Source organism: Malus domestica, chromosome 11 (assembly GCF_042453785.1).
Source record: "Malus domestica chromosome 11, GDT2T_hap1".
Classification (NCBI taxonomy): domain Eukaryota; kingdom Viridiplantae; phylum Streptophyta; class Magnoliopsida; order Rosales; family Rosaceae; genus Malus; species Malus domestica.
In genome coordinates, this window is record NC_091671.1 from 7386273 (window position 1) to 7405010 (window position 18738).

General features: G+C 42.0%; 2 protein-coding genes and 1 non-coding gene across 4 annotated transcripts; 2 read left to right on the forward strand and 1 right to left on the reverse strand.

Moving 5' to 3' along the window:
• Positions 1-1466: 1466 nt before the first annotated feature.
• TRNAD-GUC (transfer RNA aspartic acid (anticodon GUC)) lies at positions 1467-1538 on the forward strand. Its single transcript has one exon. It is a non-coding gene; the product is annotated as a tRNA-Asp (tRNA).
• A 118-nt stretch (positions 1539-1656) lies between these two features.
• Positions 1657-2463, forward strand: LOC103422710 (uncharacterized). The gene has a single exon (XM_008360768.4). The coding sequence runs from the start codon at positions 1765-1767 to the stop codon at positions 2383-2385; it is 621 nt and encodes a 206-aa protein (XP_008358990.2). The 5' UTR covers positions 1657-1764; the 3' UTR covers positions 2386-2463.
• An 11578-nt stretch (positions 2464-14041) lies between these two features.
• LOC103429906 (uncharacterized) lies at positions 14042-17339 on the reverse strand. Of its 2 annotated transcripts, none has more exons than XM_008368031.4 (6): positions 16452-17339; positions 15665-15761; positions 14962-15128; positions 14763-14838; positions 14606-14667; positions 14042-14383 (listed from the first exon to the last, which is right to left on the reverse strand). In XM_008368031.4, exons 1-5 carry the CDS (start codon positions 16578-16580, stop codon positions 14651-14653), a joined length of 486 nt encoding a protein of 161 aa, XP_008366253.1. In that variant the 5' UTR covers positions 16581-17339; the 3' UTR covers positions 14042-14383; positions 14606-14650. The 2 variants fall into 2 exon arrangements, with proteins under 2 accessions (XP_008366253.1, XP_008366254.1); XM_008368032.4 differs by having other exon boundaries at positions 15674-15761; positions 16452-17317.
• Between the last annotated feature and the right edge of the window lie 1399 nt (positions 17340-18738).

Genomic DNA, 18738 nt, shown 5'->3' on the forward strand with positions numbered 1-18738 from the left:
AAGTAGGAGAATTATACTACATGACCTCGCTTAATGAGCGATAAATCTTCTGGTGTCAAACCTAAACCTTGCATAAATATATATAGGGTAAAAGACTGTTTACTACCCTCATGTTTCGTGGTTTTCAACATTTAGTACATCATGTTTTTTTCGTCTCAGAGTCATACCTAAAGTGTAAATTTTGGGACAGTCTCATACATCCGTTAGTCAAACTGTTAAGTTTTTCGTTAACTGTGACGTGGCGCACTGACTGGGCGCCACGTGTCATCCACGTTTTTTTTTCTTTTTTTTTTCTTTTCTTTTCTTCTTCTTCCTTCTTCTTCTTCTTCTTCCTCCGACTGCAACTTTCTGTTTTTTTTTTTTTTTTTGCTTCTTCCTTTCCCTTTCTTCCCCTTCTTCCTTCTTCTTCCTTCTTCTTCCTCCGAAATCTGGGGAATGTTTTTTTTTTTTCTTTCTTCTTCTTCCTCCTTCTTCCTTCCCCTTCTTCCTTCTTCTTCCTTCTCCTTCTTCTTCTTCTTCTTCTTCCTCCGAAATCTGGGGAAGTTTGTTTTTTTTTTTTTTTCTTTCTTTCTTCTTCTTCCTCCTTCTTCTTCTTCTTCTTCCTCAAAAAAAAAAAAAAAAACACTTTTATCTTTTCTTCCTCTTCTTCTTCTTCTTCTTTCTCTTTCCTCCTTTCTTCTTCTTCTTCTTCTTCCTCCGAATCTGCCCACATTCAATTTTTTTTTTCCTTCCTCCTTCTTCTCCTTCTTCCTTCCCCTTCTTCGTTCTTCTTCTTCTTCCTCCGAATTTGGGGGAAGATGAAAGTGTTTTTTTTTTTTTTTTTTTTTTGAGGAAGAAGAAGAAGAAGAAGAAGAAAGAAAAAAAAAAAAATATTCCCCAGATTTCGGAGGAAGAAGAAGGAAGGAAGAAGAAGAAAGAAAAAAAAAAATATTCCCCAGATTTCGGAGGAAGAAGAAGGAAGGAGGAAGGAAGGAGGAAGCAAAAAAAAAAAAAAAAAAAAGCAGAAAGTTGCAGTCGGAGGAAGAGGAAGAAGAAGGAAGAAGAAGAAAAGAAAAGAAAAAAAAAAAAGAAAAAAAAACGTGGATGACACGTGGCGCCCAATTAGTGCGCCACGTCACAGTTAACGAAAAACTTAACAGTTTGACTACCGGATGTATGAGACTGTCCCAAAATTTACACTTTAAGTATGACTCTGAAACGAAAAAAACTTGATGTACTAAATGTTGAAAACCACGAAACATTAGGGTAGTAAACACTCTTTTACCCATATATATATGTTCGACCTTATAGTCGACCTAAGCATTCGGGGTACTTTCACAGGCCAAAGGGTTATACTAGGTGTTAACTTGACAAACTTAAGAGTTGTTTCAAACATTTGCCTTAAAAAGCCTGGTCTCGACTTACAGTGAACTGGTGATTAGCTTCTTATAATCTAAATATATGATGTTATATTCTCATCTCAACAAGTCGTTGTAGTATAGTGGTAAGTATTCCCGCCTGTCACGCGGGTGACCCGGGTTCGATCCCCGGCAACGGCGTAATGTTTTGCTTTTCCAAACATATTTTTTTTTCTTTCACACCTTTCAAACTCTCACTAGTCTCTTGCTTCTTCCCCTTCCTCTCAGTTCCTTGCCTGTAAAAACACGTTACCCATAAAAACACACACGCAAACCCTTGATTCCAAATTTCAAGCTTGAAAGCCACTCCACTACTATCACCGTACAAAGCAAAAAAACACACTCCCATTAAATCACAAAAAAATAAATGTTTTTTTCCGTTTTCTTTTCCACCACCTACACCGCCACCAAAACCAAGAAACCGGAAATGTCCGCTGCGTCACGGTGCCTTCCAATATCCACCACTCGAATCCACATAATGGCCTTAGACGGAATCGTCAACGTCAACTCACTCTTCTCTTTCGCGCTCTTCGTCGGCCTCACGTTTTACCCCACCACCGATCCCGCCGCCATGCTCATTGGCTCCGACACGGCCTGCGCCGCTGGGGTCTCCTCCGCAGAGGGCCTCATCGCCTTCCACGTGTACTCCTTCAGCTCCTTCCTCTTCTCCAGCCTCGTTGCCTTGGCCCTCAAGCAAGCCATCAAGATCAGCAGAGACATTGTGGTTCAAAATGGCGGTGACTCCGGTTCACACGTGGGTCATGTGAACCGGGTAGCTTTGCGGGTCGGGACGCTGGTTTCGGCTTTCGGGTCTGTTTTGGGATGTGGGTTTTTGATGATGGCGCTGGTGGACTTGGTTCAGATCAAATTGGGGAGATTGGGTTGTGGGAGTCTCTACACTTTGGCTGCAATTGGTCCTCTGGTGACTTTGGTTCCTCTAGCTCTTGTTATCTATGTTTTTCTTGTGCTACATGCTTTTACTAGATAGAAACGTATGATTAATCAAACGAAATGTTAAATTTGTGCATCTTCTTTGCATCTTTAATATAAATTATATTTACATAAATTCAGTATATAGGATGTCGTCTTGTCTGAATAAATTTCACTTGCCCTTAATAGAGATGGTTAATGGATGCTCATGGATACTCTATATATCACCATCATTACCATTACAAGTACAAACATCACCACTCATCACCACAGACAGCACATATCCACACTCAAATGGATCTCCATTTAATTAAATTGGTACCCATTAACCATCTTGATCGATGATGTTAAGCTTTGATAAATTGATAGGTTTGATTATTTATGGTGTAGAATCTTCCTTTAGAGCTTCGATTTTAGGCTCTAAGTACTAAGTTGTGAGCAAATTCGAGATTAGAATACTGAAGTTTAAGTCTAATTTAAATGGTCATTTTAGGGTTGATTATTTAGGTTTTGATTGTTTAGATGCTTGATCATTATCTAGGTTTTAATTGAGTTGATTTGATGCAAGTTAGAGTAGATGTCATGCTTAAGAACTCCTATTTGTAAATGTAAGGTTTGTCTGATTTTTCAACGATTTCCATAGCATTTAATGAGTTTTTACTTGTTTAAATACATCTATAGGCATAGAGAGAACGTGCAAATAGATTGCCATGCTCATTGAATAATTTAGAGAAAATCAATCATCAGTCTTGGAGAATTACTTATTCATAACATTAAGGAGATTAAGTAGAATTGTTTAGGTCCTGTTTTCTTATGTTGTCAATCTTATATTCCGTGCGTTTTATTTCACGTTGTATTTAATTTCATTTTAATTCAAAATCTCATATCTTTACAGTAGAAGTCTCAATTATAATTTGTTTCAATTTAGTCATAAAGATTCTTAAAATAATTTGATTTCTATAGGACAATATTCGTGCTCATTTGCTATACTATCATTTGATTCGTATACTTATAAGTACTAAAATTTGAGATTTAATGAGGTTAATTTTGGTTATTTAATTTTTACAACATTTTGTGTGAAAATAAAGTTTTCTCAACGTGTCTGTACGTTCACGTTGTCCAAAATTTAACTGTTAATTTGGAAGTACAAAGTACATACGAGTTGTGTTTAAATGAATTTACTTCTGACTGAAATTTTTGTAAGTAGGCTAATATTAATTTATGAAATCAAAGGATGTTGCTTGTTTTACAAGGTTCGTTAATTCTTCATAAACAATCTATCGAGAATTCGAGATCGCCAATTTTTCTCTTGAACTTGTTCTTTGTAGATCCCCCATGTGCAAGTACCATTTGAATCAGAAACCAAGTCTGATTTCATCACTTTCCAAATTTTGGTATAGTTGTTTTTCTTGCATACTTCTTCCATGGAAAAGGATTCAGTTACTCTGCTCAATTTTCTCCGTCTTTGCCGCGTCGTTTCGGTGTTTTGTGTCTGCTCATTCATCTCATTCATTTACTGGTACAATTACCATATATAGTCCATGCTACCAAATCAACAACCTACTTGCATTCCCTTCAGCATAGGGATGGGCAAAATACCCATGGGTATGGGTAACCGCGGTTACCCACCCATTTAAAGTTGATGGTTATGGTTATGGGTAACCGTTTAAACAAATAAACGGTTATGGGTATAACCGTTTATCCATGAAATTTAAATGGACGGTTATGGGTATTATCCGCGGTTATAACGGGTATCCATCGGTTATGGTTAATATTCATGGTTATAACGGGTATCCATTTACCTATTTAATTTAATATATGTAAAATTAAAAAATAAAATAAAAACCCTCAGAGTTACAATGATATAGCAGTCGTTGGATTGATTTGGAGCCTCTGGTTTGGTCCAAGTTTCCACCTTTAGTTGCATGTTCTATTACTTTTGAATAGAACCCATCATTTATGATTATTAATTAATTATCCCTTAATTGTTGATTTGGTTTTGTTTCTTGTAATCGTTGATTTCATTTTGTTGCGTTTGATTGGAGCTTTCATCATTTGGGACACGAAAAATTCAACATAAAAATTCATCATTTGCGTTTGATTAACTATCGTTAAAAAAATAATGTAGACGTGAGAAAAAAAAGGGTAAATGGGTAAAAAAAAGGATAAACGGGCGAAAAATATGGGTAAACAGGTAAATGGTTATGGTTATGGTTAAATGGATAAATGGTTCTGGGTAAATGGGTACACGGTTATGGGTATGAATAACCGTTTATAAACGGTTATGGTTATGGGTATAACCATTTATGTAATTACCCAACGGGTAAACGGTTATGCGGGTATGAACATAAACGGTTATGGGTAAAATAACCGCGGTTACCCGCCCGCATAACCATTGCCCATCCCTACTTCAGCATGGAACCAGCTTGCTTTTTCCTCAATGCCGCCTTCGAGGCTTCGTAAAATTGCTCTGTTTGTCAGGCCTCATAGATCTCAAGCTACCCGACACTCAATTTGTACTTTCACCTTTCGAAACCAACTGCTGCTCGCTATCTGGACCAAGCTCTGATTTGGAAGATGTTTCAATCTCAAAACCCTACGGTAAGGCCTTTCAATGTGATCCACACCGAAAGCATTGGCCTCTTGCATACTTGAGCGCGTAACCAGATGAAACTTGGTGTTTCTTGCATGGGATTGCATACGAAACCCCATTCATTCCGACATCATACAAGAACTTCTACGGAGCCATGAAAAACCACAAGGGTATGTGTGGAGCCAAAAATATTCACTAGGCGATACATGGACTTTTGGACAAAAGAGGACAAAAATACCCTCGAGGTATACCGGGTTTCCTACACGCGAGCAGTGGAGAATCATCCATCAACCAAGTCAGGAGTATCCAAAATGGGTAACAATTCAAAACCTATTTCATTCCATATATGTTTTTACCCCATTTTTTCCTTATTCAATTAACCATTTATTTCAAACATTCCATAACATCCTCAATCAATTAAATTATCAATTAAAAGCCAAAAATCACCCTAAAAGCCGTTGGTCCTTCTCCAAAATGGGGGCCGGCCATTCCCTTTGATTTCCTACCACAATTTGCCTTTTTTTACATTGGTTAGCTAATCTTTTCAACCATTATTTGATTGATTAGCTGATCATGCCATGAAAGTCATAAAAACATTCCCTTTATATTGATAATTAACCAATTAATATATTATTCTTAATTAATATATTAATTGCTAAATTAAGCCACCTCCTATCCCTATATATATGCTCCCATTTCCACCAAAAACTCATTCCAATTCTCTTACAAAAAAATCACAAATACTCTAAACACTATTTCTCTCTAAAATTCTAACTTTGGTATCGGAGGTTCTTCGGCCAAAGCCCCCCCATTCATCGTGGGCGCGTGAGGCTTTTGGCCTTAACCTAAGGTGCTAGTTGTTTTGTAGGTGCAAAATCGTCCAAGATCGAGGAGGAGAAAATTTGCATCCACAAATTGGTGCTTTCATTGAGAGTTGAAATCCATACTCGTAGAAGACTCTCGCACAAAAAGGTTTTTTCTTTATTTTCTAGTCCATTTGAATATTTTTCATACGTTCTTATTATTAGAATTTTTTACTTGCAAAGGTTCTTTGATAAAACGTATAAGCAAAATATAATGGCTAGAAATTTAGAAAATTCCACAAGTGAAAATTCTAATGTTCAAGAAATGGGATTGCGGAGATCCGTGAGGCTAAATGCGACAATAAGGGGAGCGGCATCATCATCACGAGCTTCCACCATGGGAACCACCGTGGTGGCTACCGAGGTAGCCACCCGCGGCGAGGTCCATGGTGCCTTCACCACGGCCACCATGGGAACCACCGCGGTGGCTACTTCGGTAGCCACTCGTGGCGAGGTCCATGAAGCCTTCACCACGGCCCGGAGATCCGTGAGGCAAAATGCGACAATAAGGGGAGCGGCATCATCACCACAAGCTTCTACCATGGGAACCACCGTGGTGGCTACCTCGGTAGCCACCCGCGGCGAGGTCCATGGTGCCTTCACCACGGCCACCATGGGAACCACCGCGGTGGCTACTTCGGTAGCCACTCGTGGCGAGGTCCATGGAGCCTTCACCACGGCCCGAGCCGTGCCATCCAAGGCTCACGGTACCAAGACCACGATCCAAGCCGTGTCATCCAAGTTTACGTGGACCCAAGCCCAAGCCTCGCATTCACATGCACCGCGCATTTAGCAGCCTGCTCCAGTGATCCAGCATGCTCCCGTCAAGCAACCCACTCTCACGGCTCAACCTGCTCCTGCCGAGCAGCCTGCTCTCGTGACCCAGCCTGCTCTCGACGAGCAACCCACTCTCGTGGTCCAGCCTGCTTCCAATGAGCAACCCACTCCCGTGGCCCAGCCTGCTTTCGTCGAGCAGCCCACTTCGGTGGCCCAGCCTGCTCCTGCCAAGCAGCCCACTCCCGTGGCCCAGCCTGCTCCTACCAAGCAGCCTGCTCTCGTGACCCAGCCTGCTCCCGACGAGCAACCCACTCCCGTGGTCCAGCCTGCTTCCGTCGAGCAACCCACTTCTGTGGCCCAGCCTACTCCTGCCAAGCAGCCTGCTCTCGTGACCCAGCCTGCTCCCGACGAGCAACTCACTCCCGTGGTTCAGCCTGCTTCCGTCGAGCAGCCCACTCTCACGGCCCAACCTGCTCCTACCGAGCAGCCTGCTCTCGTGACCCAGCCTGCTCCCGACGAGCAGCCCACTCTCACGGCCCATCATGCTCCAGTGGCTTTCCAAGCAGCCCAAGTCGACCCAAGACTATCTCAACCATCCGGACCTACCATCGAGCCGGGGGCATTCTCACCACATGTTTTCGTAGATTTGACATTTCCCAACTCAAATCTCGCGCCCGGAGTCTACCACCTTTCCACTGCCCAATGAGGCGTATTCCTTCCAAGCTATTCCAATCCAAATGGCGAACAACACTTGTCTCGACAAGTCATAGAGTTGACGAGCGCCCTTGCACAACAGAAAACCTTGGTGAATCAACTTTTGCAACGTATCGGGATCCAACGTGCCCCGGACGAAGTATCCCAAAGTAGGACAAGGGCAGACGAACATTTCCAGCAGCGTCCCGATAAGCAGCCACTCGACCAGCCACGAGCCGAACGTTTGGGCAGTGTACATTCCCGTCTTAGAGCGCGAAGGAGCATGCACTCTCGACTAGGCCCACGGAGGAGCATACATTCACGGTTGGGGTCATACTCCGATAGTCAACATGAGCAACCTTCCGGGCAAAGTGTCTATTCGCAGCTAAGCCCACAAGGAGCGTCTTCCACCTCACATCAGAGTAGGCAGCACGACGGACGGAGAGAAGTAGTCACTCAATCCAGCTCAAGTTCAACCAGCAGCCTGCGAAGAACTCGCTCGCCTACTAGGAACTCACCACATGCACTGCATCTGCGGCATAGACGAGCCAAACACATGGAAGAGCAGCTTAGACCAGCAAGTCATGACTGGGGGCAGCCGAGAGCTTTGCTACCCCAACAAAGGCAAATTCAGGAAGAAGTAGAGAGACTCTTGACCAAGCGATTGCATGATTTCCAACGCAACGAGGTCACCGACGAGGCACTACGACGGAACATAACCAACATAAGCAGGTCACCCTTCACGGAGGAGATCGAGCAGGCAGAGCCTCCACGCGAGTTCAGCATGCCACATTTCACATCTTTCAAAGGGGATGAACACCCGGAGAGACACTTAAAACGTTACCAAAGCGCAATGATCCTTTATCGAAACAACGATGATCTCATGTGCAAGATATTCGCCACCACTCTACAAGGCGAGGCGCAAGATTGGTTCTACACCCTGCCGCCACAATCCATCCGAAATTTCTATGAACTTTCTTTGGTTTTCACCAAAGAATATTCATCTTATCGCTCGATCAAAAAGAAGTCTGACCATTTGTTCGAAGTCAAGAAAAACCCAAAGGAATCGCTTCGCGACTATGTGAGGAGTTTCAAAGTAGAGAAGGCAAAAATAGTTGGATGCAACGACTCGATAGCTAGAGCAGCCTTCCAAAAAGGACTTCCGGCAGACCACCCGTTATTCGGAAAATTGATCATGAAAGAGGATCTAACTCTAGCAGACTCTTTTGCTTTGGCAGAGAAGCATGCACTTTGGGATGAGGCTCGCCAATGCACATTCAAGAACCTGAAGAAGTACCCGACATCACCTCCCTAGAAGCAGCGGAGGGCTTATTCGCATGTTTGACGGTATCTAAAGTAGCAATAAGCTCTACCATCATGCGAGAAGAGCTGGGGGCCCGACTACCTATATTCCACAGTTTAAAAGCTCTCCTCGATGCTATCAGTTGTATTCCACAGTTTAAAAGCTATCATTGATGTTATCAGAAATTCAAAAGCTAACTTTGGCGATTGTTGTTGTAACCTAAAAGCTTAAGTTTTACCTTCAAACGCACGCAGTCATCCTAATGACGTACTATTCTGCCCAATCCAGACGCGTGACGATAAAGGCGTAGACCCTGGCGGATGTAAAGTTTTCTGACGAACGCAACACTGGAAGGACACACTCGAAAGCAAGTTTTGTCCTCGTCACCCTAAAAGATTCTACATAGGAGCAACATGTACCGGCAGTTGAGTACCATTTCTTGCTGCGCATCACACGGCCCTAGCCGACCCTTGCTCAATGATTCAACTCTAGAGTGGCCCAATACCGGCAGTTGAGCATCTCCTGTTGCGTATGACATGGCCCCATCTCCACAGCTCCCTACTGCGTCTTCACGCCGAGCCTAGGTGACGCAACAGAGCGGCCCAACGATGCCTCAGAAGTAGCCGAGCACACTCTAGCTGCGCCTACTCCACCCGATGGAGACTTCTGGCATTTACATGTCGACGACGCAGAAAAGCCTTCATCACTGCCGGCAGAGAAGGCTCCAAAAAGATGGATCCCATCTAGGAAGGTCCGTACAAGATCAGCAGAGTAGGGGGCAAGAGTAATTACACCCTCACCACCATGAAGCGGCAAAAAGATTGAAAAGAAATGAATGGCCTACAATCTGAAGAAGTACCATGTGTGACCTCCCGCTACATCAAAACCCGAAGACTCAATAAGCTCGACGGGCACCACCTCACAAGCTGAGGACTATCCAGTTGTTATGCAGTTCCTACCTTACAGCTAAAGTTCTCGTTCGTTTCACTCGTTTTTCAATGAGGAATTTAGAAGTAATCACAACTTGGCTTGGCTGCATGCTTACAACAACTAATCACTCATGCACTTCAAAAGAAGACTGCGCCCTTCTTAGGGACTCATCGCAGGAATTGCACCCCCCGAGGGACCAACCATGCTCTCCAGTGCGAGAGGGTAAACCAATTCTCCGACACCCATATGGGTCGGCTCTCCAAGACGGGAGGATAAACTTTACACTCCGAATATCCAGACGTGGATGAGCCTGGCTACCCTAGTATAACTAGATGCACGATGGCTTGCGCCGGGATTCCTAGAAGTAGCCGCAATGGTCTTTTTCAAGGCTTAGCTAACTGAAGGATTTTGGGTCTCTTGGCCTAATCCGTGGGGAACCGGGCCCTAGAGACGGAGAGGGCACATTACGCAGTACATCCGATGGACGGCTGCCCTGGAATCCTAAAGCTGCTACCGAGTGCACTAAGGTAGCCTACGGATTCCGGAAGACTGCCTACGGCTTGCCCTTCGAGCAGTGAAGCCGCACTAGACTTATACAACCGCACATTCTTGTGAAAGGTTAAACAAGCTAGCGCGCATATACGAAGTTTTATCCACTGCCGACATGCTACGTAGTCGATAAGCTTCACCTCTGCCAAGCGCGGAACAACCTACACCAAGTCCTAAAGTGTTGTGATACTTGCTACGCAACCTACGGAATTGAAAAAAGTCAAGGTTAACAGCCTAGTGGTTACGCGGACTTGTCTGCTTCTGTAAGTAAGGCATCCGGCTGCCAACCCAATGGCTAACAACTTTGCAAAGTTCTACACCAACACCTACGACTGCATAGGCTACGCGAGCTTGTCTGCTTATAAAAAAGTAGCATGCTTGCCACTGGTCTATCAAGTCTAAAGGTTAGGGCATGAACAAAAGAAGAAAAAATGAAGAAAAACGAAGGAAAACATGTTTATAAACAACTAGCAAAGGCCGAAGGAGTTCAAGCAAAACAAGAGCTACAAGGAAAAACAAAGAAAATCCTAAAGGCTACCTAAAATACTACACTACAGCAGGTTGGACATCCCACGACTACTTGGTCGCCACACCTTCAGTAGCCGTAACGCTCTTAGCAACGGCATCATCCGGTGTTTCACCCCCGGCTGCCCCAGCCTGGGCACTAACTTCTCCAACTACTTCACCAATGGAAGCCTTAAAAGTAAAAGCAAGCAAGTCTTCCGGAGAAATAGAGAAGCTCATCCACTCCCTTTTTAGCATAAGCAGCGAAACGAAGCTCAGAAACTGCAAACTTAAGATCTTGAATCTGAGGCGAATCAATCTCAGCAGCAAAGGGAGTAGGCTTTGGCGCCACTTTAGCAGCAGAGTCCACCTTACCACTCTTCATAATAGCAAGTCTCTACAAAGGTGAACCGGACTTGGCTCCCAACGAACGTCCTAGTACAGACTTCGGCACTGGGGCATGATAAAACCTTTACGTTGAGCAATCTTATCAACAATTGTACTAGCCATTCTCAACATGGAAGACGCCACATGCTCAGATCTAGCAGCCTTATTTTTCTTCCCATTGGAAGAAGTCATGTCAATCACATACCTCTCGGTAGCAGGCGGACCCTCATGAGCAGCGGAAGAAGTCTTCAGTTTTTTCTTAACTGGCATCTCATGAGCAGGCAGGGAAGATTTCTTTTTTCCATCTTCATTCATAGTAAGCTCCACGACAGCGATCAGACAAGCCAATGCATCCGCCTTGATCCTCTTTACCTCTTCTTTCGGGAGCAGCCCACCTTTCTTTCAGCAAAGAGGACTAAGCAGCTAACGACATTCATGGTACTCAGCATGGGAGCTCAACCCAGCATTCCAGCAGGCAGGAGGCCTGCATGCCCAACATTCCAGCAGCCCATGAGACCCGCAATCTCCTCATTTCTCTCAATCGCCAGCCTGGCCCGAGTCAGGTCCAAGAGCCCAAAGGACATGAGCCATGCGGCTCGCCTAGCACTGCGCCCCAGCGCCACAATCCGCGACCCTAGCTGCACAAGCTGCATTTTGGCTCAAGCCAAACCAAGCTGCCCAAGCAGTAGTCCCTGCCACGACATCTCCTCGGCCCATGCCGAGCCAACTCTTGGCCCCTGTCAGCCGACGTGCCGCACCACCCCGACGGCTGCCCTGCAATAGCACTATCCAAGAAGAGGCAAGAAAAATTAAATTTTTTCTTACATTGGTGCGGCACGGAGAAGACGAAGAAATCAACGAAAGACGGTCTTTTGCACGGGCAAGATGTAGAAGATTGCTAGAGGAGGGGGAACAAATATCCTCTAACTTTCTCTCTCTTGTTGGGTAGAATAAATCGCTCTCCAAATTTGATTTAATAACCCACTTAAGGTGGACTTAAATAGGCTTTGAGAGAAATTTATTTCCCTTTCCTAGAAGGATCTAATTTCCTATTAAAGAGAGAATATACATCAAATTAGGAAGCAGTCTTAAGTTTCCTAAAGCAAGAAGATCTCTACACCTGCTGCCCTTTTCTGCGAGCAGCCCAACAGGTGTGGGGCATTTGTGGAGCCAAAAATATTCACTAGGCGATACATGGACTTTTGGACAAAAGAGGACAAAAATACCCTCGAGGTATACCGGGTTTCCTACACGCGAGCAGTGGAGAATCATCCATCAACCAAGTCAGGAGTATCCAAAATGGGTAACAATTCAAAACCTATTTCATTCCATATATGTTTTTACCCCATTTTTTCCTTATTCAATTAACCATTTATTTCAAACATTCCATAACATCCTCAATCAATTAAATTATCAATTAAAAGCCAAAAATCACCCTAAAAGCCGTTGGTCCTTCTCCAAAATGGGGGCCGGCCATTCCCTTTGATTTCCTACCACAATTTGCCTTTTTTTACATTGGTTAGCTAATCTTTTCAACCATTATTTGATTGATTAGCTGATCATGCCATGAAAGTCATAAAAACATTCCCTTTATATTGATAATTAACCAATTAATATATTATTCTTAATTAATATATTAATTGCTAAATTAAGCCACCTCCTATCCCTATATATATGCTCCCATTTCCACCAAAAACTCATTCCAATTCTCTTACAAAAAAATCACAAATACTCTAAACACTATTTCTCTCTAAAATTCTAACTTTGGCATCGGAGGTTCTTCGGCCAAAGCCCCCCCATTCATCGTGGGCGCGTGAGGCTTTTGGCCTTAACCTAAGGTGCTAGTTGTTTTGTAGGTGCAAAATCGTCCAAGATCGAGGAGGAGAAAATTTGCATCCACAGTATGCATGGACTGAAAAAGTTATTAAGGTTGTTGAAGAGGTAAGGATTTTCCCTAGTTACGCTCACCATGTCGCTACCAGTGACCATGTTGGAGAAGTACTCAAGAGGATTTACATGATCCCCGATGATCGCTTTCACATTATTCTTAACGGGGTTGATGAGGAGGTTTTCAAGCGGGACATTGCCTTGAGAAAGGATTTTAGGAGAAAGTTTGGGGTGCTGGAATCTAAGACTAGTTCTGGGAATGGCTGGGAGGTTGGTGAGGGATGAAGGGCATCCGCTGATGTTCGAAGCGTTGAAGCAAATTCTCAGAGAAAATGATGCGTTTAGGCAAACTGTTGTTGTTCTGGTTGCCGGGAATGGTCCTTGGGGTGCAAGGTACAGAGATCTTGGAATGAATATACTTGTTTTGGGACCACTGGAACAAGCTCAGCTTACTGAGTTCTACAACGCAATTGAGCAATTGATATTTTCGTGAACCCAACTCCTCTCGTCAGGTATTGCATCATACATTGTTGGAAACAATGCTCTCAGGGAAGCCAGTTATGGCAACAAAGCTTGCCAGCATTACAGGCTCTGTCGTTGTTGGCAAAGAACAGTAGCGTCACTAAAGAAGATCCTCTATAGAGTTTGGAGTGATGGCAGAAGAGATTTGAAGCAGAAAGGCCGGGCAGCAAGACAGAGAGGATTGCAGTTGTTCACTGCAAAGAAAATGGTGGCTGCTTACGAAAGGCTTTTCCTCTGCATATCCAATGATGAGAAAATTGGGGAGAACTATTGTCAATTTCAGATTCCATGACAGTAACTTAGCAGATGACTAATACTTATATAGCCCCCGATTGCGGCATCATCTTGTCACCGAAATTTCAGTGTTAGAAACAAAGCTTTTCTAACAAGGAACCGGCATAAGGATAAAAGGCTAGATAGCTGTACCTTATACATTCTGTGTTGAAGTTAAGGAACCGGCATAAGGATAAAAGGCCAGATAGCGGTACCTTATACATTCTGTGTTGAAGTTGTAAGTATCTTTGACAATTTGGATATACAAACTGGCTGATTGGCCAGGAATCTTGTGACAGTTGTTCTCTGCTAAAATTCCATGCATCATCTAAATCTTTCGAACGAACAAGGTTCGAGCTTTGCTTGGCCAGCAACTATGAGCACTTTTAATCTAATGGAAATGCATTACTCTTAACAAACCGTAAACGCATCATAATACAAAACACATTGCATAAGAAACCGTAGTCACTTCAAGCATATATGTTCACAATGAAAGAGCAACGGGCTCATATCATTCGCCCGTGAGTCCTCCACAGGCTTTAATTTAACAGGGTAAACAACTTTCAAACTACACACAGAAACATAGTTCGGCGGAGAGTAGTAAGAACATTACATTTTCGGAAACCATCTTCTTGATAAAAAGTCCAATGGAACAGTTGACCATACCGACATAAAAGCTTGCACTTCCTGTCCAGCGTCTTTAGCAGCCAATGCGCACATCAGCCACTTATTTATATTACACTTCCATACTTAAAACCCCAGGCCTAGTGAATTCCTGCAAAACATAAAATCTTCTTAGATCAGCTCCTTGCGTGATATCTTTACAGTATGCCAGGCTTCATGAATTCGTATAAATTGAAAAGAGTAAAATATATTGTGACTATTTATCTTGTGAAAGGGAGAAAAATCAATGCTAAGAGACGTTCTGATCTGTTAAAGTGTTGAAATAATAAGAGAATTTATTTCGAGAAATTGATCTAAGAGTGAATGAATGTACCTTGAAAATAGATGAAGAATTCATATGGCCAGTGAAGGGGAAGTCCTAATAATAGAGCGAACCTGCAGAAACGCAAGTCAGAAGTTCATACGCTGATCTCCTCTTCAATGTAGCTCTAAATTATTAATACTACTAATTTCATCTCCAATATCAGTACCTTGCCACCAATTTCCTCGGGCGGCACTGTTCGAGTTGGTTCCATTTGGATCATCTTCTCCCGCATCTTTCTTGAACTAATTCAGTCAGAGTAACAAACAGAATCAGTTTTTCATATCCTTTTATCCGTTAATCATGTTGATAGCGTTAATACTACAGTACAAGTCTGTATATTATGTGATCAACTCATCAAGACTCACTATAGGATAGGATCCAGAGGCATGGGTCCTTGGGGACTGGGAATACACCTCTTGCCCACCATAGTAAATAGATGAACTTAGATAACATGGTTCTGCTCTTTCTTCCTGAAGGACTGAACTCCGGTCCTTGTTGGGTACGCTATAGCGTGCACCTTCGCTACTTATAGCTATATAGTTCGAGAAAAAGGCAAAGGCCGAGGCAATAAACTTTAAAAACAAAGATCAATATCTAACATCAAGAGGTTGTAGAGAATTGCAAAAGCAACATACGATAATCTATATACATATACATAAAGAAAGCGTTAAAGGTTAAACATTCAAAAATCCATTAAATGCCCTTTTTGTTAATGAAAATGCTAAAAGAGAAAACACTTCATTATATATGGATATAATATCACATTAACAAACTCTTAAATTGAAAAATGAAAACAAAAATATGTCCAGAAAGTGTCGAAAAGAATTAGGCAGGGAATCTGATGACGATGGAACATAATCGTAGCAGAGATTAAACAGTACAGTTCTAATAACTTAAACTTCTATCAAAGTAGAAATGTTGCCTATCAAACAAGATTTCTTCCAGTTAGGAGTAATACAAGAAATTCTACATTAATTAGGCATAAATGATCCAATAAAGTTCGTTAGTCGGAAACTTTGGACATGGTAGAACAGAAAACAAAGAAACTAAAATCAACATGATACAAACCTGCAGTACCTTGCTTGGTGTTCCGTGCATGATTTCTCAAGGACTGCTGCTGCCAATATTCTGTCAGCTCAGAGATTGAAGAGTTCCTCCCAACCACCTTAAAATTAAATCAGGTAAAAAATGTCAGATACTAGAGCATATATTCAACAGAAGATCTAGTAGTGGCCAAAGACACTTTCAGTGGACGGAACACTAACAAGCAGAGGTGTACAATGGGCCGGACCGGCCTGGATCCTTCAAAAGACCAGCCCGCTTAAGGACGGCCATTTGTACACCTCTATTCACAAGCCCCTCACTTTTCCAACCACTAAGCTAGAGAATAATGCTATACAAAGAGCTATGAGCACTACGAGGAAAAATAGTGCTTTTTTCTTTTGGGTTATCAGCTTTCCCCCTTCTTACAAAAACTAACCAACAAATCCACTAGGAACCCAAATCATGTTTTGCTTAAACAAACCAAAAAAACTTTTTCATTTCCCCTTTTGGTATTTCTCTGCAATATTTCACATTTCCTTTCTAAGCAATTTTCAATTCACTATTATACATAAAGTCCAGAAATTATATAAAAAATTATAACAAGAAGCATATATATGCACCCAATGAATAAAGTTCATCCTCTGCTTTCAATTTTAAATCAACCCTGAATCCTCCTCGGGCTTACGCAAATTAAGTGGAGCAGTGTGCCCTTAGTATTCAAATTTGAATCTCCCTTTCCGTATTGCTCAAGTTAAAAAAAAAAAAAAAACAGAAAGCATAAATATGAACGCAGTAGAAGAATCATAACTACCTGTGATGGAGGTGGGAAAATGGAAGCAAAAATCCCAGTAGAAGACTTGGGAGGAGATTCCTTGGTACCAAAAAGATCAGCAGTCAATGAGGAACCTGAATTGCCCGGCTTCTTATTGTTACTCTCCATTTTTTACTTCCTCTCTTTCTCTAAGTCAACCAGAAGAGCCAACTCCAGAATAAAAAAGCACTTTCCAAAAAAGCAGCTTCCAAGAGAAAAACCCAGTTGAAGAAACAAAGCAGGTAAGATTTGCAGAGGAAGAAAGAAATCAGACAGAAAGTTGAGAGAGAGCACGGGGTGAAGATGATGACACACAGAGTATCCAAAACTCAAAATTTATATAGGCACTTGCTGTATAAAAGATGGTACTGCATGTAGTGCCGCTCATGTGCCATCTTCACCCAAAGAAAAACAAACGCTCTTCTGTTTTCATGCAACCAAAGATTTGTTTCTCCTCATCAAAAAAGATTTGGAACTTGCCCTTCTGTTTTCCTCACTATAATCATCTTTTTTTTTTTTTGGTTGAACACTATAATCATCTTTTCCCCACAAACATAATGGATAGGTGCCACGTGGGCTCCACTCCTTTTGCCAAGTGGATGTACAGTAGTGCCATATTATTTTGAGAGAGATCAAAATTTTAAACCAAATTGCGTGTCACCAATAGGAAATAAGCATGTGAATCAACATTTAACTAATAATTCAATCATCAACAACCATATCATTTGATTTAAAATATAAATCGAATTCAGAACTTTCATACTAACGATGACAATTTCTGTATTGATACTGTGGGGTATCTTCATCTCATCTCTCTCGAGCACTCTAGGCCTGGACTCGACTTTTAATTCCTCTCGCCCATTGGCCCCCATTGTTTGATCATATTCTGTGGGATGTATGAGTTGATGACTTCAAGTGAGGGATAGGAGAAATGAATCTCTGAAAGCTTCTGTTCCCACCAAGTGGATAATCAGATAAGCTTTGCTTTGTCCGATATGCTTCATGGTCCAACATTCTCTTGCTATTGATATCAAGGCACGATTCATGAGTAAACCCACCAGTGTTATGTAGGACCATAGCTCTTGAACATGTAGAAAACTTAGATAAAACTTGTGGTGTTATAAGTGCAAATCGGAGCATATTATGTACTGGAATCTTTGGCAGTTGAATTTGAATCTTCACACTCAATTACGTAAAAACTTTAAAGTAGATGCTCATATATCAGAACAAATTATCCACTTGCTGCGTCCAACCTCCACACAAGCTTCCATCTGACGTTCTTATGAGGATTGGAATCAATACCCTGAGATGTCATGAATAGGAAAAAGGCAGATTGTGTGAACATGGTATTATGAATGTAATTTTGTTTGGATATGGGTTTTGGTTTGAAGTGGGACTTGTTGTACTAAGTGGGATGCTTACGACAAAGTTGGTACAATTATTTGGTTTGAAAGAATATGTATGGGTTTTGGTGATTCATTTTAAAGCTGGATGTGTCACTTTTGCTTACTATATAGGTCAGTTGGATTTCTTCAATAAAAAATTCCCATGCTTTGGTCTTTAGTGTGAAAAATACGTTCGAGTTGTAGTATGAATTTAGTGAGGGAAGAAAGAGGAAGATCGGTCAGAGAGAAGAGAATTGCTTGAGGAATTCTTGAGTGTGATATTCTTTTGTATCTTTATTTATATTAACAAGGGAGAGAGAACCTTGTTTCCTAAGTAATACAAGTTGTACGAGGAAATATCTTCTCAATCTCTTCGTAATGATCCCAAATCAGTTGTTATTGTCTACTTGAAAGATTGGCTTCAGGCAAATATGGTTTCCTCCATAAAGCCCCTTCGAACACACGCTTTTCTTCATTGGGAACCTCCTCTTGAGGGTTGGGCAAAGCTTAATGTTAATGGTGTCGCAAGGGGGTGGCCAATTTCATTGGTGTTGGTGATGTCCTTAGAACGCATTGGGGACATGGGCCTTTAGTTTTTGTGCTAATCTTGGTCGAGGTGAGATTTTAAGTGCTGAAGTTTGAGGTGTTTTTATTGGGTCGCAGCTTGTGTAGACTAATGGAATTAAGAAGATTATAGTTGAATCGGATGCTGCACTTGCCCTACAATTGATTTTAAATGCATAAATAGATAATCACCTTATGAGAAGTTTGGTATTGAATTGTCATGCACTTATGCACCAAGTTGGTCTTGTGAAATTTGACGTATTTACCATGAAAATAATTTTGTTGATGATGATTTGGCTTGTTTGGGTTTGTCATGCAATTTGGGTTCGGTCTTTATT